Below are 19,342 nucleotides of genomic sequence, written 5' to 3'. Positions count from 1 at the left end.
AGTACAAATGTTTCTGCTCATTCAAACCCTGGAAAGCACTTCTTTCCTTATATTGCCATTTGAGTTGTGCTGGACAACTAAAATGTTCCAGTGGGAAGCACATCTGCGATATCCTCACAAGCAGTAGGACCTAGAAAGGTTAGAAAGTCATGACCAGATTGTCTCTGGAAAAAAATGGGGTGCTCAGTCAAAGCTGAATGAACTCCTGCTACGTATTACGTTATTTGCTTTTTTGGAGTACTGGTAGGTCATAACACTGATCCAAGTTAACATCCGTAACCTCAACACACATGGCTTTCTTTGAAGGGAGAGCAACACAGGGAAATTAATCTTACTAATGAGTTTGGGAAGGTGAAAGAATTAGAGGATCCTTATGATCTTGATAGGTGAAATACTAAATTGCTTTCAATCCTCTTATTCCACTCCACTCTGCAACGCCTGGAAATAGTTTCTGCATTATAGGTGATACAGGTTCATAAAGGTGATTACAGGTGATACAGCGACTTCAAATGGTTGGCGTAAATATCTCATGTTCCTATTCATAGGAAATGAATAGAAGCTAATATTGACCACAAACCAATTGCCAAAATGGCTTGGTAAATTCCCACTTTTTCTCAGATAAATAACTTTTTTTTTTTTTTTTTTTAGTTAAACTGTATGATTCACAAACTGCATATATACCTGTAAGAGAGTCGCTGGTTGTAGAAAAAGTCTCTTACACATTTGATAAAAAGTTAGGAGGAAAAAAAATCCTGAGCCTAAATTTTGTTCCAAATAACCATATTTTAATAACCAGTCTGGTCTCAGAGGAGATATGCTGCCAATGCCGATTCAAGGTAAGAAACTGGATAACAACTACAGTTGGCTGTGGCATGTATTTAACTCTTATTACTACTAATTTAGTGAAGAACTCCTGAAGCTGAAAAGGAGTTGGGAAGATGATCTCCAAAATGTTATAGAAAAAAAAAATATTAAAATGAAGGTCATTTAGAGTGAACAACACATGAGAAAAGATGTAAAATATTTTGTATTGGCTTCAGCTGGAAAGCAGAATTGCTGATCTGAAGCCTTGCAGGATATGCCAGAAATACAGCCTATATAATGCAAAAGAGGCTCATGTTGGTTGTTCAGGAAAAAAAAAATATTGTTTACACTTTCAGGGGAAAAATCCGACAAACCTATGTATTTGTGCTTGACTATTATCCTTACTTTATTAGGAGGTGAAGGAGGAGCTCATGCATATCAAATCCATTTTTGATGTACCTAATGCAACTGGCTGAGAAATATCTGAGAAGAGACCACAGTTTACTGAGCATGAGTTTAAGTAGTTTTCACTAAACATTAGGTTTAATCATGTAGTCTCTTATTCTCACAATTCCCTGTCTAAATGGCTGGTGAAAAGGATGTTAAAAATAAACAAGCAAATGAACAAACAAAGAAAAAAAACACTGTTGCAGAATCAATCAGACTGTGTCATTGCTGATAGCTCTGATAAACAGAAATCTGAAAACAAACATATTTGCATTTCTAGAAACCACTCAAAGTCATTGGTGACTGCTAGATGGAGGAAAAAAAAAAAGAAACAAACAAACAAAAAACAAAACAAAACAAAAACCCACAACATATGGCATAGTAAACTCTACAATTAGTGCTGGGTGATTTTACCTCAGGTAGTGCATTATGCACCTCTGGTAGTGGAAAGTGGCTGGGTCTGCACTGCGGTACAGGAAGTGGGTTTGCATGGTCTGGCTCCTGGTCCCTTCTAGAGCAGTTTTGGCCTGGAAGAGACCAGCTGGATTGATCCAAACCAGAGCCAGGGCTTCAACCAACAGCTAGCATTGAGGCTAGTGATGGTCCAGGCTTGAGCCAGCTGCTCAGCTGCCTTTTTTTGGAGGTACAGCCATTTCCAGGAGGAGTTACAATATTACACAGGTTAAGCTAGCCAGCAACACCAGCAGCAACATCAACAGGGAACAACAAAAACAAGTAGTTTCACAGCTGTTTGACAGCAGCAGTAAGGCTGTTTCAGGTGAGACCTGCTGGTCTGAAGCAACAGCTCTGGAAATCTCCAAACTAATTATACTCTGCTAGTAAGGTTACTTATTAGATTGACCAAAAATACATGAGCCCATATGGTGGTTTTTTAACCATTAATTTGGGGGCTGGGAATGAAAGGCATGCTTTGGGGACTGCTGCTTTGATGGCTGTGTTTTCCAAGCAGTAGAGTGAGGTCTTGCTACCCCTCAGTAAGTACACACAAGGGATGGAGAAGATCCCTTGAAAGACCACTGGACAATGACTGATCTCTGAATGCCACACGAGCATCAGTAGCCTGTATTCTTTTTTCCCATTTCATGAATGGTGTCCAAGGATAGGACTGAAGAGCTGTGTTTTTGCAACAGTTATTTCAGCATTTGTTTTACAGAGACAATTAAGTGGAAAAAAAGAGGTGTTTATGGAATCCCAGTTTAGAAACATGATTTTTCTAAGCTAACAGTGAAAAGTAATAGGCTGGCAACAGAACAAGCATGTACCCTGCATCCCATGTGAAGATGTGACATCCCTGCTCTTGTTTGATACAGTTCTTTCACTTGTCTCCTCACCTTTCTTTTCTTGCACTCGTTCCCTTACTAATCCCATTCCCTCCTGCTCATCCAAGATAGTATTCAGCAGGTACTGATACTATACACTGACTAACCAGGATACCTGCTGCCTCTCTACAGGCAGATTCATACATTAAAGCACAGGTCTGACTGAATTCCAAAGGCTTCTTTGGACCCAGCACTGCTCTTCTTCACAGTTCCTCCCAAACCTTTTGTTTTTACAGAAGCAATTGGCTTAACTGAAGAGAAAAGGCATGATTTTTTATTTATTTTTTTTTTTCTGGGCTTCAGTCCCAAAGTAGATTTCTGCTCTCTCTCATTCTTTTGAACCCTTCCTTGACTATGCCTTTGTGCAATGCTGGATGGCTTTATAAGTTCCAGTTTTATTCTGTGTCGCAAATATTTGTGTCAGTCAAATATAATGATACAGGGTAACAAGTGCAGCTTTGACTTGTTATAGCTGCCACTTGACAAAACCATTTTCTGGTGGTTTAGGAGATGAAGCCAGAACTGTTTTAAGTGCACATGGAAAAGCTGCTGCCTGCTTTGATGGGCCTTTGGGACTTCACTTTTGCTTTAAACCAACAGGGCATGAGACATGGAGGCAGTCAGATCCTAGCTGCAGAAATCCTGTACGTAGCATGCCATCCCAATTCCTGCATCCAGATCAAGAATTAGAAGGGGAGGCAATTCATAACATGGTTATTATGTAAAACATATGCACAAATTGAGGCATTGTGTACACTAGCATAATTATCCATTGCTGACAATGAATATGCTGGTACTGAATGTGATTAACCTGCAAGCGCAGCCAAGAACTATTCTTGTTTCAGAGAGCCCAAGTTAAACCTGCCTGCTTGTAAAACTGCTCGGCACAGCTTTAATTGCACCCATTGCTGACACCCATTGTCAATAACAAGCATTTTTTGCTGCTGTAGACAAGGGTGAAAATGTAAGGATGTTGCAGTGAGCCAACGCTTGAAAGCACTCACTTAGCTCGTATGCTCAGGATTTAAACTACTGGGGAAACTTTATGTCTCTGGCTATTTATTATTACATACACCATGTTCTTGGAAACCACTCCACATTTAACAGCAGTTAAACCCATCTGCTGCTCCTGAATTTTCATTTCATTCACAAGCCTGCTTGTTTTAAAAGTATTTTTGGACTCATCACCAATGTGCTATCAAGCTTTTATTATTCTGCTGTAAGTTGGCAAGAAGAAAGACTCAAATTTTAAAAGGAAATGGTAGCCTCCTATATATTTCTCAGCTTTTACTTGAAACTTCTCTTCCCCTCATTGACATAATTGAAGCTTTTAGTTTAAATGAAGCTATTTGACACAAAAGTTCAATACCCCATTGCTAAATGCTGATTTTAGTGTTGCTTGTAATTGTGAGTGTGTAAATGCTGCATAATTACATCATTGGTGTAAGGAATATATTTGAATTTAACAATGTTGATTGCAGATACCATTCAGTATACTGAAGTTCCTGTAAGGGCAGATTTTCTTGCCTTATTTACACACAATATCACAATTTTCCTTACACATCTCTTCTCCCTTTTTCTTTACACGTCTCTCCTCCCTTTGTTCATGTTTTATTACTGTTACTTGGCACGGCAATACTTCAGTGCCCTCTATGTAAGCTTGTCAGGGATTTTGTAGTTCCTTGAGATTTTCACATGATCTTCTTCAATTTCTGAAGATTTTTTTCAAGCAGAAAACTCTATTTTCTTCTGTTTTCTTTGGGTGGCTGACTTGTAGGATACTGTTCTTGTATGTTCACGTTCTTGTATGAAAGTAAATTTTGTTGGACTTCCCAGTATTGAATATCTGCCATTCCTTCTCCATGGCAATAAATAGATCCTGCTTTAATCCACAGATTCACAAGGCTTTCCAGACAGTGGTCCAGTTTAGGTGTATGCAAGGCCTTCAAAAGAGGAATACTTGAACACTGAAAATAGTTTGTCTTTAGGTCTTGTGTAAAAGTTTGGCTGGTTTTTGTTTTTATTTTAAAGTGAGCTGTCCTGAGAGATCACAAGTGTCATAGTTGTTCATAACATTTAAGATATCTGAAACACTTTTTTTTTGTTTGTTTGTTTTTTAATTAAAGAGCAGGAGATTTAAATTTTCTATACAATAAAACTCCAAAACTTTATATTTAAAGTATATATTTATAATATATATCATTAGTACCAATGTCACTGTCTACTATTAAATAAAAGACCTTAAAAATAATAAAATGAAGACTCTGGGGTGAGATTCAGTTGCCTAAGATAGGCATAAGGTGCTATTTTAGATGTCCTGCAAGATCTAAGATGTTCCTGTGGCTGTCAGAAATGACAGATGGAAACCCACACCCTTCTGAAGCAGCAGCTGGAGATAAAGTGATACCTTACTGCATTTAATGACACTAGAAAACTCTGTTTGGGAAACTCATGCTAACTCACCTTTAGGATTGTTTTACTTATACTCTACGATGCCTAAGACCCCCTCACTGTTATAAACACTCCCTCACTGCTGTTTGAGTAGAATTTATTCAAGAGCCTATTTTTACAAAGGGGATTACATTTCTACACCATAGATCCACTCAGTGCAATTTGTACAATCTTGATTTGAAAGCAGGTATATATATCTACATATATTAAATTAACACAGAGGAAATATGCCTTTTGCTGTTGGCAGGCTATTAATCATCTGGTTCTGAATTTAAATTGCTGAAATTACTAGGAAATAAACTTCTGATGGAGAAAAGCTATGGAGTCATAGCATGGGGGACTGGAAAGGGTTTGTTTCAAGGTTTCGGCATCCTAGCAGTTAGGGACATTTTCCACAGTTTCCTGTTTAGGATGATATCTTTGGTTTCTGGCCTCAGTGGAGGCAACTGATCACTATCCCCATGTAATATCCTGTCTTTGGTGTTTCCTAGGCTGTGATTTCTAAACACCTCATCGCTCTTTTTCCTCTTCTGTATATTTTCTTCATTTTTGTTCAGTACCTGCCTTAAAACACAGTGTCCCCAAAATGATACAGTTCTGCTGGTGTCTCATCATCAATGATTACAGCACACTAGTTATAACCTATTGTCCTTATACACAGATATTATTAATATTTTAAAGGAAAGCTGTTTTGCAACAGAACCTCATTCTTGGCTCCTCTTTAGTTAATGATCTTCATAAATATATTCCTTACTTATATTTTTGCATTTAATGTTTCCTTCCTCAGAGCAGTTCTTAGTGCTCCATGAGCATTTCTCCTATGTCTATGAATCTCTACATTTCTTTCTGTAAGTCTCCAGAATCTATTCTACAAACTAAACTAAACATACTTATATGCCATGGTTGAAGTGCATCAGCCCTGGTGGGCTTGTCCATTTAGTGCTTACCAACCACCCATGGTAGGCTTGGTCCTGTGTGGGAATCCATAGCCACTCGCAGAATCACAGAATTGAAGGGGTTGGAAGGGACCTCGAAAGATCATCGGGTCCAACCCCCCTGCCAAAGCAGGTTCCTTAGAGCAGGCTGCCCAGGTAGGCATCCAGACGGGCCTTGAATATCTCCAGAGAAGGAGACTCCACAACCTCCCTCCACTCATTACACTGAATATTCCAGATTTTGTCATGTGAAAAAAATCCTGTCCATATTAGTTTGATTGAATATTCAGATCTAAATCCATCCTACTTACACAAGGCATGGTAGGAATGCATCCTCCAAAGGGCAATTCAGTGCATTTAAGCTTTGAACCATACTCAGGAGTTTCCCATGTTTCAAAGGACTCTGCTCCCAGCTGGTACATCCAAATGCCTGAAGTTTGACAGCATCAGCATAAACCTCAGCTCTTAATAATACTGTTTTATGACAGCAGTAATCCTTTCAAGCAGAGCTAGAAGTCCCTTTTCTTTAGACTATACTTAACATTTAAAATGTTATACTTTGTTGGTTTTTTTTGTTTGTTTGTTTTCACAATTAGTAGCCATTCTTTATACTGACAGTGTTTCAAGACTTCCCTGAATGCCTTGTTAGCCTGGTGGTTTTATGCTTACGGGTAAAAAGACATAATCTTGCAGATGAGAATAAAAAAATACTAGTGTTTGTCCTTTTGCATTAAAAAAGTAGTATCTTTTAAAAGTATCTTATTTAAAAAAAAAAAGTCTATAAAGTAGTATACTACAAGGTGAGGATAAACTTTACATAAACATCATAAAGAATACAGACTTTGTAAAAAAGCTTTTCAGTACTTTAGGTATTAAACATTCCATCTATATATATATATATAAAAGCCATTGGATGCATAGCTACAGACATGATAGTTTTGCTGTTAACAAACTCTGTGATCCTTGCAACATATCTCTCCCTTTTACTTACAGAGCTCTCTTGTATTGTTGTTTGGTGGGAACTCGTGTTTTCTCCAATGGCATTGACTCATGCCTAGTGAGGGGCCTGAATTCATTGCAGAACTTCCATTTCATACACACACAAAAAAAAAAAGAAGCCTGATATTCATTAAAAATAAATGTATAGTTTCCTACTGTTAAAACTTCACAAATTCATAGTGATAATTAGAGTAGGTTTTAAAATATGGAAGCAACAAGGTTATTTCTAATTTTAGCTAGAAAAGGGTGGACTTTCAAGAAAACATTTATTTATTCCTTATAGCATTTTTGCTTGATTTGCTAATAATTACTTGAAATTGGTAGATGTTGCATACTAAAAATATACTGAAGTACAGTAATGCAGCATTAATTCTTGTAAAATATATCTCCCTTGATTGTTCTTCCTTGAAGGAAAACAGCTATTTAATAGATACCTATAATCAATAGTATTTATTTGCCTTTTTGAATATTGTATAATATAATACTATTTCATTTATGTTAAAAAGCCTCTGGAAACTTCAGCCTGTAATAACACCAATTTACAGCTTGAAGGGAATAAATGGCATGCCAGATATATTCCCAGAGCGGTTATAGCAGGAAAGACCCCTAACCCCTGAAAAACAGCCTGGGAAGCAAAACCACACAACTAAGCACCGTATGCAAACACAATGAAAAATATGAGTTTGGAACATGTCCTGAGTAGATGTCTCTATGTACTTCCAGAAAGGCCAAGAGGAAGAGAATCCCACAGGTAGAGGCCTTCAGCTGGGACCTTTTCCTGAAATGGAATGGACTAATGCACAGGTGAGAGTAGTGCACTGAGCTGTGGATAAAAAAAAAAAAAAAAAAAAAAAAAAAAAAAAAAAAGTGAGGAAAGGAAATAGTTTCTGGACTGCTGCTTCAGAGTTTTGACATTTATTTTTATTTATTTATTGAACGCCTCAGTAACTGACAAAATGCTGTAGCATATAAGAGGTTCTGCCTCAGTTACATAATGATCAACCTGAAAACAATTTAGAAAAACAATTGGCTTCACCTGGCTTATGACGTCTGACCAAGTCAATAGTGATAGCCAATCGAGAGACTCTTCCTGAATGCAGTCCTTCTAACTGGTTTTGGATGTCTCCTATAGATTGAGATGGATTATGCCAGAAAAATGATTGTCTCTTTCCATTGTCTATGCTTTCTTTATGGTCAAATAACATGTCAGTGCCTAGATTTTAGATATCTCATGTGATCAGGAAAATTTCACCTTTTTCTTTTTGAAATGTCTTTATTCTCTTTTGGACTTGCAGTGATGCAATCAATCTCTTAGTTGTAACAGGCAGGACCAACCTGAGATACAGGAAGGGAAAACTAAGTATATTTGTGCTGAATGGTGCTGCTATCATGGACCTGAGAAGCCTGACAGACAACAGCATTGATGGAGATGTTTTATTTGTTTTTCTATATATATGTATATATATAATGTATTATATTGTATATATATATATATATATTGTGTATATATATATATATATGTATATATATAATGTATATATTATATATATATAATGTATATAGTGTATATATAATGTTTTATTTGTTTATCTCTCTATATATTTTATATATATTTTATCAAAGAGCTCTTTCAGTACAGGAGTTGTCAATGAAGCTACTAATATGAAAAAAGATCCAATTCAAACAAAAAAACAAGCAAACAAAAAAGGCAATGACTTCGTTGCATGATGTTACTAACCTCCATAAATGTCTGTTATCAAAATATTCAGTTTAGTTTACACTGCATTTGTGTTCTCGGTTTTCAGTGTATGACCTCCCACCATTACGGTAATAGACAAGAGAGAAACTTGATATTTTGGTTGCTTGCCAGCTAGGTCCTTTGGAATCTCATGAGAAAAAGGAGACAGGTTAAAATTTCAGGATAATGCTCACTAATGGGATATTTCTGGTAAAAGTATTCTAAAGGGATATATTGTTGATGTCCAAAATGCTATCGTTTGATTTCAGAGTTAACAAGACACAGGGATAAACAGGGCAGGTGATAATTCTGAGTGACCCTTGCAGAGCTCTCTGCCAGATGGACATCAATTTATAACAGCTTATGATGTCTAAGTAATTTTCATAAATGTAAGCGCCAAAAATACGTGGCACTTAAGGTGGCAACCCAGGATGAATTCAGTGGTACATATAATGGATAAGAATTCTTACAGTATGTATCTATACACTCATTTTCTGCCTCCTAGGATTTTGCAAAAGGTCTAATGAAGCTTATTTTTTGGTTTATTTTGGATGCACATAACTAATTTTTACTGCTTTTTTTTAACAGACACCTTCAAAGAAGAAAAATGAAGCTAGTCAGTCACTGTTTAATTAATTGTGTCATTTATTCACACAAAGATGAACAAAAACTCTAATACTTCTTCAATACTGAGTGGCACACAGTAGGAGGAAAGTGCTGTTTGCTCCTTAACAAGCCCATATGGTAGTAGGAGATCCAGGGTCCCTACTATGCAAACAGCACTGAATCTTTAAAAGCATGTTAAACAACATCTGCCAGTGATAAAATAAGTAAATCAGAAGGCTCGTTACTTGATAACTTTCACCTAAGAGCCATAAAAAAGGAGATTGAAGAGATTTGTTAGAATATTTTTCATGTTCTGGAGTATGAGTATCATACTATTTATTTTTCTTTTTTAAATAAAGCTACAGAGCAGGTTAGCTAGATGTCATCCCTGGATAAATATAGGAATGATTAGTGAGGATTTAGCTAAGAAAGCAAGTGTAAGAGTAAATTTATGGTAAGAATAAATTAATGATAGCATAGTTTTAAAGCAAAGCAATCATATTAGATAAACTTCATTTTAGAATGTGAATTTGCTTGATGAATGGCCCTAAATGTGGTTTAGGCTTTTGTAAAGCATTTGATTTAATGTTACATTGTATCTTGTTTAGATAAATAACAGTATACTATATCAAAATAATATTCATTAAGGACTGCTTAGCTGATGTCTCAAAGTGCTAGTCAATGAGGAATGACCCTCGCGTGGAAATACTCAGAGATAGTCTCCCACAATTTAGAACTGGCTGTGGACAACATATTTCAATATTTTCTCAAATTACTTGGAAAGTGAAATAAATTCATGGATGGCAAAATTTGCAGATCATTCAAAGATTGAAAAAGTAGAAAAAGAGGAGGGCACAGCAGTCAGAGCAGTCCAGTTACAGTCTGGCATGGTAAAACAGAATCCACTCAAACAAAATGATTATTACTTGGAAGAGAAAGATTACACAGCCAGAGGGAAGCAATGCCACCCACGCATACACAGACGGGACGCCTATGCTGGAAATGAGTGACTCTAAGATGGTTTCAGAGGAAAGAAACAGCTCAGCAGGAGCTTATACAATGAACATTTAATGTTAAAGAAAGGACTAAGAGTTAAGAATAAGGAGGTGGCTTCATTTGTCTATGCAACAACAGTGAGATAATGCAAAATACCATGCCAAGTTTTGGAGTCTATAGTTTTAAAATATATTGAATATATTTATAGAGAGAGAACAGAGACTAGAGAAAAAATCCTCCAGAGAGAGACATAACTTTATGACAGTGTGTTCCTGTGGGGAGACTGGAAATAAGGGGATTCTTCAGTGCAGCAGAGAAAAGCAGAAACAAATGCTGGACAGGCTTTTTCTAGCAGTGAGAACGTTGGACAAATTATCAAGGGAAGTGGTAGATCACTGCATTACGTTTTCAAGATTAGATGCTTTTCTGAAATAGATACACACACTTTAGTTTAAGGTACGTTACCGTTGTCAGTGTTATGAGATGCCGTATGTTAGGCTAAACTCAGTGATATAATGATACATTCTGCCTTGAACTCTGAATATTTCAGGTACGTACTCACTCAGCAAATTCTTCTTTAATGCAGGAATATGGGATTAAATGATAGAGGTGAGTGAGATTCCACTTATGTGACTAAGGCAGTTTATCACCTTCTTCCCCAGCTACTAGCTCAAATGAAAATATGTGGAGTTGTATTACTTGGTCTAATGAGAGCATTTACTTCCTTTCACCTTTCTTCTTGTGGGTGGATGGAGGCCAGCAATGCTTTTCTCACTCTGTGTTTTGCTTGGCTTGAGATTTTCAGCTTGCATTTCAATGCAAGCATGAATCAATCACACATTACCTGTGGCTACCCTTTGAAAGTTCAGTAGAAATAATTGCTGTCAATCTCTTAGCTGAAGGGGCTTCTCTCATAAAATACAGCAGTATTTTATGTCATCCACACTTCTATTATTAATATCCCAGGGGGGAAAAAAAAAGTCAGTGTCATAAGACATCCTCTAGGTTCACTTTTTTTGCTTTTTCTGTTTATTTATTTATTTTTTTTTTAACTCCATGCACCAGATCGATAAAGAGCTCAGTACAGCCATCTCCTGGCCACAATGTGTGGAGAATGAAGGCTAAATCCTGCCAAAATCACTGATTTTTGAATTAGTGTTCCTTCATTGATTTGTAATCTGGAGTTGGTAAATTTTGATTAAAGCCAGAAGATCTGTTTGACAGGGTTTGATATTGTATCTATGTTGTGTGACTGTTTGCCACCTACATCCTGTGATATTTTGTGTGGTCTTTAAAATGGAATTCTGGACTTTCTAGACTTGAGACACATTGTTTCTATTCCTGGCTTTGCAACCAGTCTCTTGGCTCATTTTGTGAGCTTGCTTCATTTTCTTTGCCTTTGTTTTCCATCTATAAAAGGGAAATAACATTTTCCTTTCTTTTGAAATGTGCTTTGAGATGAAAGTCAAGCATCATACTGACTGAAGAGCCATTAGATTTTTTTCTATCTGTTTTACATATGAGTAATTCATTACTGTAGACTATTACAGATACTCTCAGTGCAGTGAATGATCTCTTCTCATACAATAACATTCTAGCACATTTAGAGATAAGGGGAAACTGAGACCCCCTGCCTACAAGTCTATAGGTGCACGGTTCAATCCCTAGAAAAAGTATAATTAAAATGAGTTTTAATTTGCCCTCCCCAGCCCTCTACGCCCCGTTTTAGCATTTCTTTTATGGCACCCTGCTTGATTTGGATTGCATATAAACTACCTTCTATAAGTTTGAGGTACCACAAAAGTAGATTCTATTCTACTTGCCCTGTATCATTCACTGGGAAAAAGTGACTCTTATCTCCAGTTGGGCAAGGATGGAAAGGTCCATTGCTCAGTTGTGAAATTTTCAAAAACAAACAATCAAACAAATCATGTTTTCATGCTTTTTGTTCCATTCACCAGCAAAATCTGTCCTTGTCTTAATGTCTAAAAACATTCAATGGCTACATAAATAGTTGTCAAAGTCTTTGGTCAAGTGCTAATGAAAACTGTTGAACAGTTGTGGTTTTGGGGTCCATCTCTTTCTGTTGTCTCTTGTTTTACTCTCAGACTGGAAACTATTTGAAGTTTAGCGACTTCATTTTTACTTCTAAATTTGCCAAAAGCCTTCAACATTGGAGTTCTAGTCCTTAACACTGACACCAAGATGTAGTGATGGATATAGGGCTAATGAAAAGTTAACATTCTTTACATGATCTTAACGTTTCATCTGGGAAAAGGGGAACTGGACTCCTATACTCCTTATTGTCATTTGAAAAACCCGCTAGAGAAAATAGGCAGAATCTGAGTCTCAAAAGCTGTCTGAGTTAAAGTAGAATTTCTCTGATGTACAGATTCACTTCCTTTCTGTATTTGGGGTCATACTTATTAACTAACATAGCTGTTTAGGTTTTTCCCCTGCTAACTTTTTAGAAATGAGTCTTTGGTCTTTCCTATAAACCAATATAGAATTGTCAATTTACTCATTTGTTTATAAATAATTTTGTACAGAAAACATTGCATGGGTATCACGTCTAATTTTGGCTGTGGTACCTTTTTATTATTTATGATTACTCAAGAGTAGTAGAGGAAGTGGTGGTATATTTTATCAGTTTTTTTCCCGTTTCTCTTATGGTGTCAGCCAATGTTCCCTTCTGGCCTCTCTGATGGACTTTGGCAGATCAGGCTGTCTGGCTTACCCCCCTTATGTCATTGGCTTTTCAACCTCACCAGTTGAGCAGAAGCATTTGCTTCCCTTCCTATTGAAGCAAATGATAAAACCTCAAATGACATAAATGAATACAAGATATCATCTACTATTTCTAGACGAACACTAACAAAACAAGTAATGTTTGAGGGGTTTTATTATTGAATAGCTGTCTTCTGGCTTGAATACTACTGAAAATTGTTGTTTTTCAGAAACAGGTAGTTAGTGTTATTAAAAAGGGGTATTATTTTGGGGCAATAGTTTCAAGGTGAAAGTTTTTAAATTGTGGGGTGGCTTCTATTAACAGACATCACTGATATTTCTAGTGCTATTAGAAATATATATCAATAAACTATCAGTAGTGGTCCCTGCAGAAACTCACATTTTCTCTGGAATTATTTAGTTCTATTTTCCACTCCTCTGCATAGAATTGTGTTTGTTAGACCTTTCGGTTACTGCAACCAAACCCTAGAGTCTTATATAATTGTACATCTCCTTTGCAATCAACAGCAAAGGTAACTGCTGTTTTTAATCCTCAATTAAGTAATTCTCACATACTTTCCTGGAGAGGTCTAATATGAATATGGTGTTAGTGTCAAAGAAAACTGAATATGCAGTTGGTAGTTTTACTCAACAAAACTGAGGAAGATACTGGTGATATCAGTATTTTGTCTTACTCGCCCATGTTATATGGGGTAAAGTGAATGCTGGAGATTGAAATAAATTTTTGTACTAGTTATTCATGATGTTTTTCATTCCTGTGATGTCATGCAGTGTAGGTTGTTTAATTTACAACAACCCAATGATCTGGGGTTAAATGTTACAGGGGCATGAAGAGGTTGTTCTGCTTTTAATTGATGCTGTGACCTACATTTTTCCCCAAGGCACCACAGCCATTTTTCAGAAAAATCCTGTTAATTGTAATTGTACTGTGCAGTGCTGGGTCAGTTCTAATTTCCATTATATAAACTTTAAAAACCAGGGGGTTTTAGTTCAGGTATTTTAAATCACATTAGGTAGGGATTTGCCAGCTACCAACCTAATCTCATATTAGATTGAGATTAGGCTGGTAGCTTGGATACAACTGTTTTCCGAGACAGCGATGGCTTCAGTCTCACAGTCACTTCTGTACAAAACTCTGTAACTTTTGACTGGCCCAAGAGGTACCTACATAGGCTGTGTTGTTGCTGAAGGCACTTCCTACGTTTTTGAGAAACAAAGCCAAAAGTGATGAATATTTGTGTCAGTTTAATTTCCCATGGCTTCCTGTAGAACAGATGTATGGTCCTGACCATCCGCTAACCTTGGTTTCTGGAGTAAACCCTAACCTCACTGTGCTGTTAAATATACTCCATATTTCCTCCCAGAGGAGAGCACATCCATGCATCTGTCGTATGGTCCCTATACCACCTGCCTCATGGAAACAGTGAGATGTATTTTGGAAACTTGGATGAAAGATGGCTTACATTAGTGTAAAAAAAAATCATCCCTTCTTAAGGAAGAAGAAATTTATTTCTCATCCCTAGCCAGTGAAACTTTAGAGTCACCAGACTGTAATTAAACCCTCTCCATTCCCATTCTTTCATACAGAAGGTTATAAGGTCAACATATATTATCAGACTGTTCTTTACTTCCTTGATTTTTTCCCCTTATGACAGACTTAATATGTTTGACTTTTATTTATTTTTTATATATCAATTTATCAAAATTGGTTTAAAGAACACTTCTATAATTACGTGATTACTTGAAATGTCTGGGATTTCTTGATTACTTAGGTATGAAGTTAACTTAGGTTGGCTAAACAGCTCACTATCATGAGAGCTACAAATGTTTCTCAACACTGAAAGATAGACACAAAGCTTCCCAGGCTAAATAATAATAATAATAATAACAACAACAACAAAACACCAACACAATCTTTCACTTATTACATAAAGCCATCATTACAGAGCAGTAAGGAGCTCAGAAATAGCTTCTGCAAACTTCAGCAGCCTGAAGTAACAGTCTAAATTCACTACTTTTTTTCAGACCTTTTCAATATCTTGCAGATAAGGGTAATATCCTTAAGAAACATAAGTAAGTACTTTTATAGCTTCTGGAGACAATATCCTGATTAAATATTTTAAAATGTTGCTATTTATTGAAGTTAGAAAGTTGGGGTATCACTGACCATTGGGAATGATTGATGTAATTCCCTTAGCTTTGAGTATAAATTTAGAAATTAGTCATCATTCAACTTGTAGTTTAAGGTAGAGTAGTTATTCCTTTGGAAAATCCTTCTGAAAAAGAAGCATTATATCTTAAGGTGTACTCTTAAATGCCTTTACTTTATATTCATTCCTGGTGCCTCAGTAACTGTCCAACTTAATTTTTTAGTTTATTCAGTCTCCACATATGGGATTGAAATTATTTTTGTATTTGTTTCATACTTGCAAATCTTCACCAATTCATAAAAGCATGGATAATGTGAAATATGAGATATCTAAGCAGTATCTTTAATTTTATTGGTAATATATGCTCTTTCGGTAGATAGCCCACGGCCTTTCAATTGTTTACATAAACTGTTTGTAAGAGGTTTACAGCTACAAATGGAATTCTTTTTGTATGTTATTTTAAGAATAATTTCCCAGGGCAAAAGTAATCATGATAAAATGTAGTTGTTACAGTACAGAGTTGTGTTTCAAGGAAACTTATTTCAATTGTGTTTTACTTCTTTATTGTTGTCACAACAGAGGAATGTAGAGCTTGTCAATGATTTAACATCAAGTGCCTATGCATCTGAAAAGGAAATGTTTGGTTTAAAGTTGTACTCCATGTTGGATGCTAGTTAGAGCCATATATTTATTCAGAACTTTTAATCATTGAATAACTTAAAAGATATGGGAAGTAGTAGACAATTTGGAGAATTTTACAGAACGAAAAGAAACAGTTTAAAATAAAGACCAAAGTGATTAGCTGTCATGTCCTTGGCTTCTACAATGGGAGAATGTTTTCTACAATGCCATTTGCACCCAAATCTCAACAACAGGAAAACAGCACTTCTGTTTATTGGGGAACAAAATGATTGTTCTTGCTTACAGAAAACATTATTAGTGACTTCATTACAAATGAGGAATGGCTGAGTTTTGTTTAATCTGTAGCTAAATACTGTAGAAATTTTCAACATCTAGAAACTCTTGAACCCTGTAAAACACAGGTGATTAAGATACATTGTCATTCAGCATTCTGAACATGAGCCAAACATGCTCTTTATATCAACTCCATGATTAAATAGAAAGTTGTTCAATTTTCTATTTTGGAGAAAGCCCGTAGAATTGAGAATATGATAGTTCTGTAATACTGTGGTTATATACAAGGCAGAGGATATTGTGAAAAGAGTGACAATATGTACATTACTATGTAAGTTTCGAGTAATGTTGCAGGTTTTAATTATCATTGAATGAGTTGACTTAGAGCTTCCCCCACACACATAAGTATATAAGTAATGTATTCTTATCTGAGAACGGGTATAGATTTCTTTGGATATAGGAATTTGAAATTGCAGCTTTTGTTTTGACTTATAAAACCTCTCATAGTTACATGTCTATAGTCTTACAGATGTATTCTGTCATCTTCGCCCATATTCAAAGCGTTTCTGTCCCTTCTGACCTCTGAAGTCCTTTTAAAAATATGCAGTTCTTACTGCACGAATTTCAGTTCTTACTGGCCAAATTTCAAGTGGCCAGATTCTTTGATTTTGTTTAGAAGTTCCCTCAAAAGAATTGTACTTTTCTTAGCTTAAATTCTTCTTCAGCTTAAACTCCACAGATGTTCTGGATCTCATATTTTCAAAGCTCCTTTTGAAGGCTTCTAAAACAGTAAAGGGAGAGGCCCTGAACAACCTGAATTAAGTTTGAAGTTGGCTTTGTTTTGAGCAGCACGCGGACTGCACGGCATAAGTCACTTGCAGCTCAAATTGCAATTCTAGAATTCTATGATTCTATGACTTTCACTGAATTTAACTGGGGATTGACTTTGAAAAGCAAAATTAGAGATTATGAATTGACCATCGTAGACAAATTCAAAAATCCCACCCCCCCATTTCTTAACCACACCTCTGTCATTCTTAATGTTCAGTACAGCTTTTCCTTTTCCCTGTTTCATTTCCAATCCTACAGTGCTAAGATACTTCTCTCTCTCCCCCCCCCAAAAAAAAACTTCAAAGCCCTTGGTCATTTCATTGTGTTTTTGCCTTCTCTTACCCTGATCCTGCCAAGTCCCTGTTGGCAGAACCATGTCATACAAACTTTTTGTATCACAGTAATGTCATTGATGGTGCAACTTTCTGATATTATTTATGCAATAAAATACACTTGCAGAATTGGAGTAAACAACTGAGATGAATTTTCTTTTCTGATATAATCTGCATCTAAAATTCAGATAAACAAACCCTCTGCTGGCAGTTTTTAATTAATTGTTATATAAAAGAAAGAGGAGCTTGTGGGATGTTTCAATGACAGATTTCAAGTACCATTCCTGGGAGCCTTGTGGGAAACTGAACTTGCACAAGGTCCAGTTTTACTCTCCTTTTGGGGAATGCTCTGAGACATGGTAACAGATGCAAAAGGTGTTCACTTACAGAAAGAGTCCAAATGTGCATTCTGGAAGTGGCCACAAGGGCATTTTCACATGATCTTAGTATACCAGATGCTTTGTAACAAAAGGGATAAAACTCTTCTCCTGTCCATTCTGGAGCACTTTACCCATTATTTAACACCAGTACCAAGAATTAACACAATTTTTGCCTCTGTAACACAATGTTTTTTTGGGAAAAAAATGTTTGTTTGTTTGTTTGTTTGTTTGTTTTTCCATTGTGATGGATGTAGGCTGTGATCCTTAGGCCATGAGGTCAGGGGTTAAATGCTAGCCACACATTTTCTAGGTTCTCCTACTGACTCTTCTGGCTATAACTATTTTTAATTTCCTCTGCAAATGAATTAACGGAGCTTTCACTAGGCCATTTCAAGCAACAATGAAGGAGAAAAAGCTAGGTCTATAAGAAATGACTAAACCTTACTCACTCTTCCCCAGTGTTACAGAAGGAAAGGAGAACTGTAATTTGGAGATGATTGGAGTCTGGAATCAGCAGGTAGAAAATTTACCTATGTTTACAGAGTATAAAACCCTTCCCATGACTTTTGAAAAAACTGCATGACTTCTTGAGTTCTAAGTCAAGACATTTTTTAAAATCTTTTGAGGGTTTACTATCTGCTGCTTTTTTTTCCCTAGTAATTCAGCAGGTTAAATTAGATAATTGCTGAGCAAATTCCAAAGTTCTCCTATGAATGTCAGCACTCGCCTTCTTTAGCTGCTGGGAGAGAGGAAGCTTTTGAATGAATAGTTGATCTTAATGAGTAAAAGCTGTTTTCTTATTTTAGCTTTCTAATGGCATTCCTGGTTTTTTTTTTTTTTTTTTTTTTTTTTTTTTTTTTTTTTTTTTTCCCAGGTTTGTATACCTGTTGGTAAAGAGGATGACTTGAGGGTAATAGTGGGTGTATCTGAGCAGAAGACAAGAAGGAGATACTGATGACAAATTAGAGAAACATAAGTTAAAAGACCAAGACAGGGAGGCATCATATGGGGAAGAGTGAGTCTCAACAACACAAAAAAAGAATGGGAATGGAAAGATAGAAAGAGTAGACAGACTGTTGATAAATTGGTTATGGAATAGGTGCTGTTTGCAGAGTAGAGGGTATATAATGTTAACTGCTTAAAGTTCATTCCCTCTTGCTTTCTTAGTTTTCTGTTGACTGTATAACATAGAAATGCAATAATAATCTGCAGCAAGGCTAAGGTTGAACCATATCTGAAGCCATAGATCAGCTTTCCTTCTTTAATATGGGAAAACCTCTAGAGAAAGAATTGGATATATCGGACATTTTCACTGGTTTTACTGTTCTACGAACTTTCAGATCTTATAAGACAATTGCCTTCTAACTATAAACATGACTAAGCATCTCATATTCTGGTTAAATAACCCAAATAATTCATTATCCAAGAAGCTGTCTGCGGTTCTTCATTAGCAATGGGTTGAAGAATCCCAAACAGACCTAATTCCTCATCTTCACAGTACAGGATAACTCATGCCCTTTACATCAACTTTTCTTTTCAGTGGGACTGGTTTTAGTGCACAGACTATCCCAATGTAATAAAATGGGCTTTTTTTTTTTTTTTTTTTTAATATGTTCCTTGATTGCTACAACTAAAAATGTAAGGTATTCACAAACCAACTGAATTATTTG

At 36.2% G+C, this 19,342-nt stretch overlaps 1 protein-coding gene across 1 annotated transcript in view; it reads left to right on the top strand.

The window, feature by feature from the left end:
- The window catches only part of DLG2 (discs large MAGUK scaffold protein 2), a 1,015,643-nt gene that overhangs the window by 404,357 nt on the left and 591,944 nt on the right, over window positions 1–19,342 (top strand). Inside the window, 1 exon segment of the mRNA XM_040544402.1 lies at window positions 7,700–7,780. Coding sequence (XP_040400336.1) covers window positions 7,700–7,780 — 81 coding nt within the window.

The sequence above is a fragment of the Cygnus olor genome, chromosome 1, assembly GCF_009769625.2.
Source record: "Cygnus olor isolate bCygOlo1 chromosome 1, bCygOlo1.pri.v2, whole genome shotgun sequence".
Lineage (NCBI taxonomy): Eukaryota > Metazoa > Chordata > Aves > Anseriformes > Anatidae > Cygnus > Cygnus olor.
This window is presented reverse-complemented; position numbering and strand designations above follow the sequence as displayed.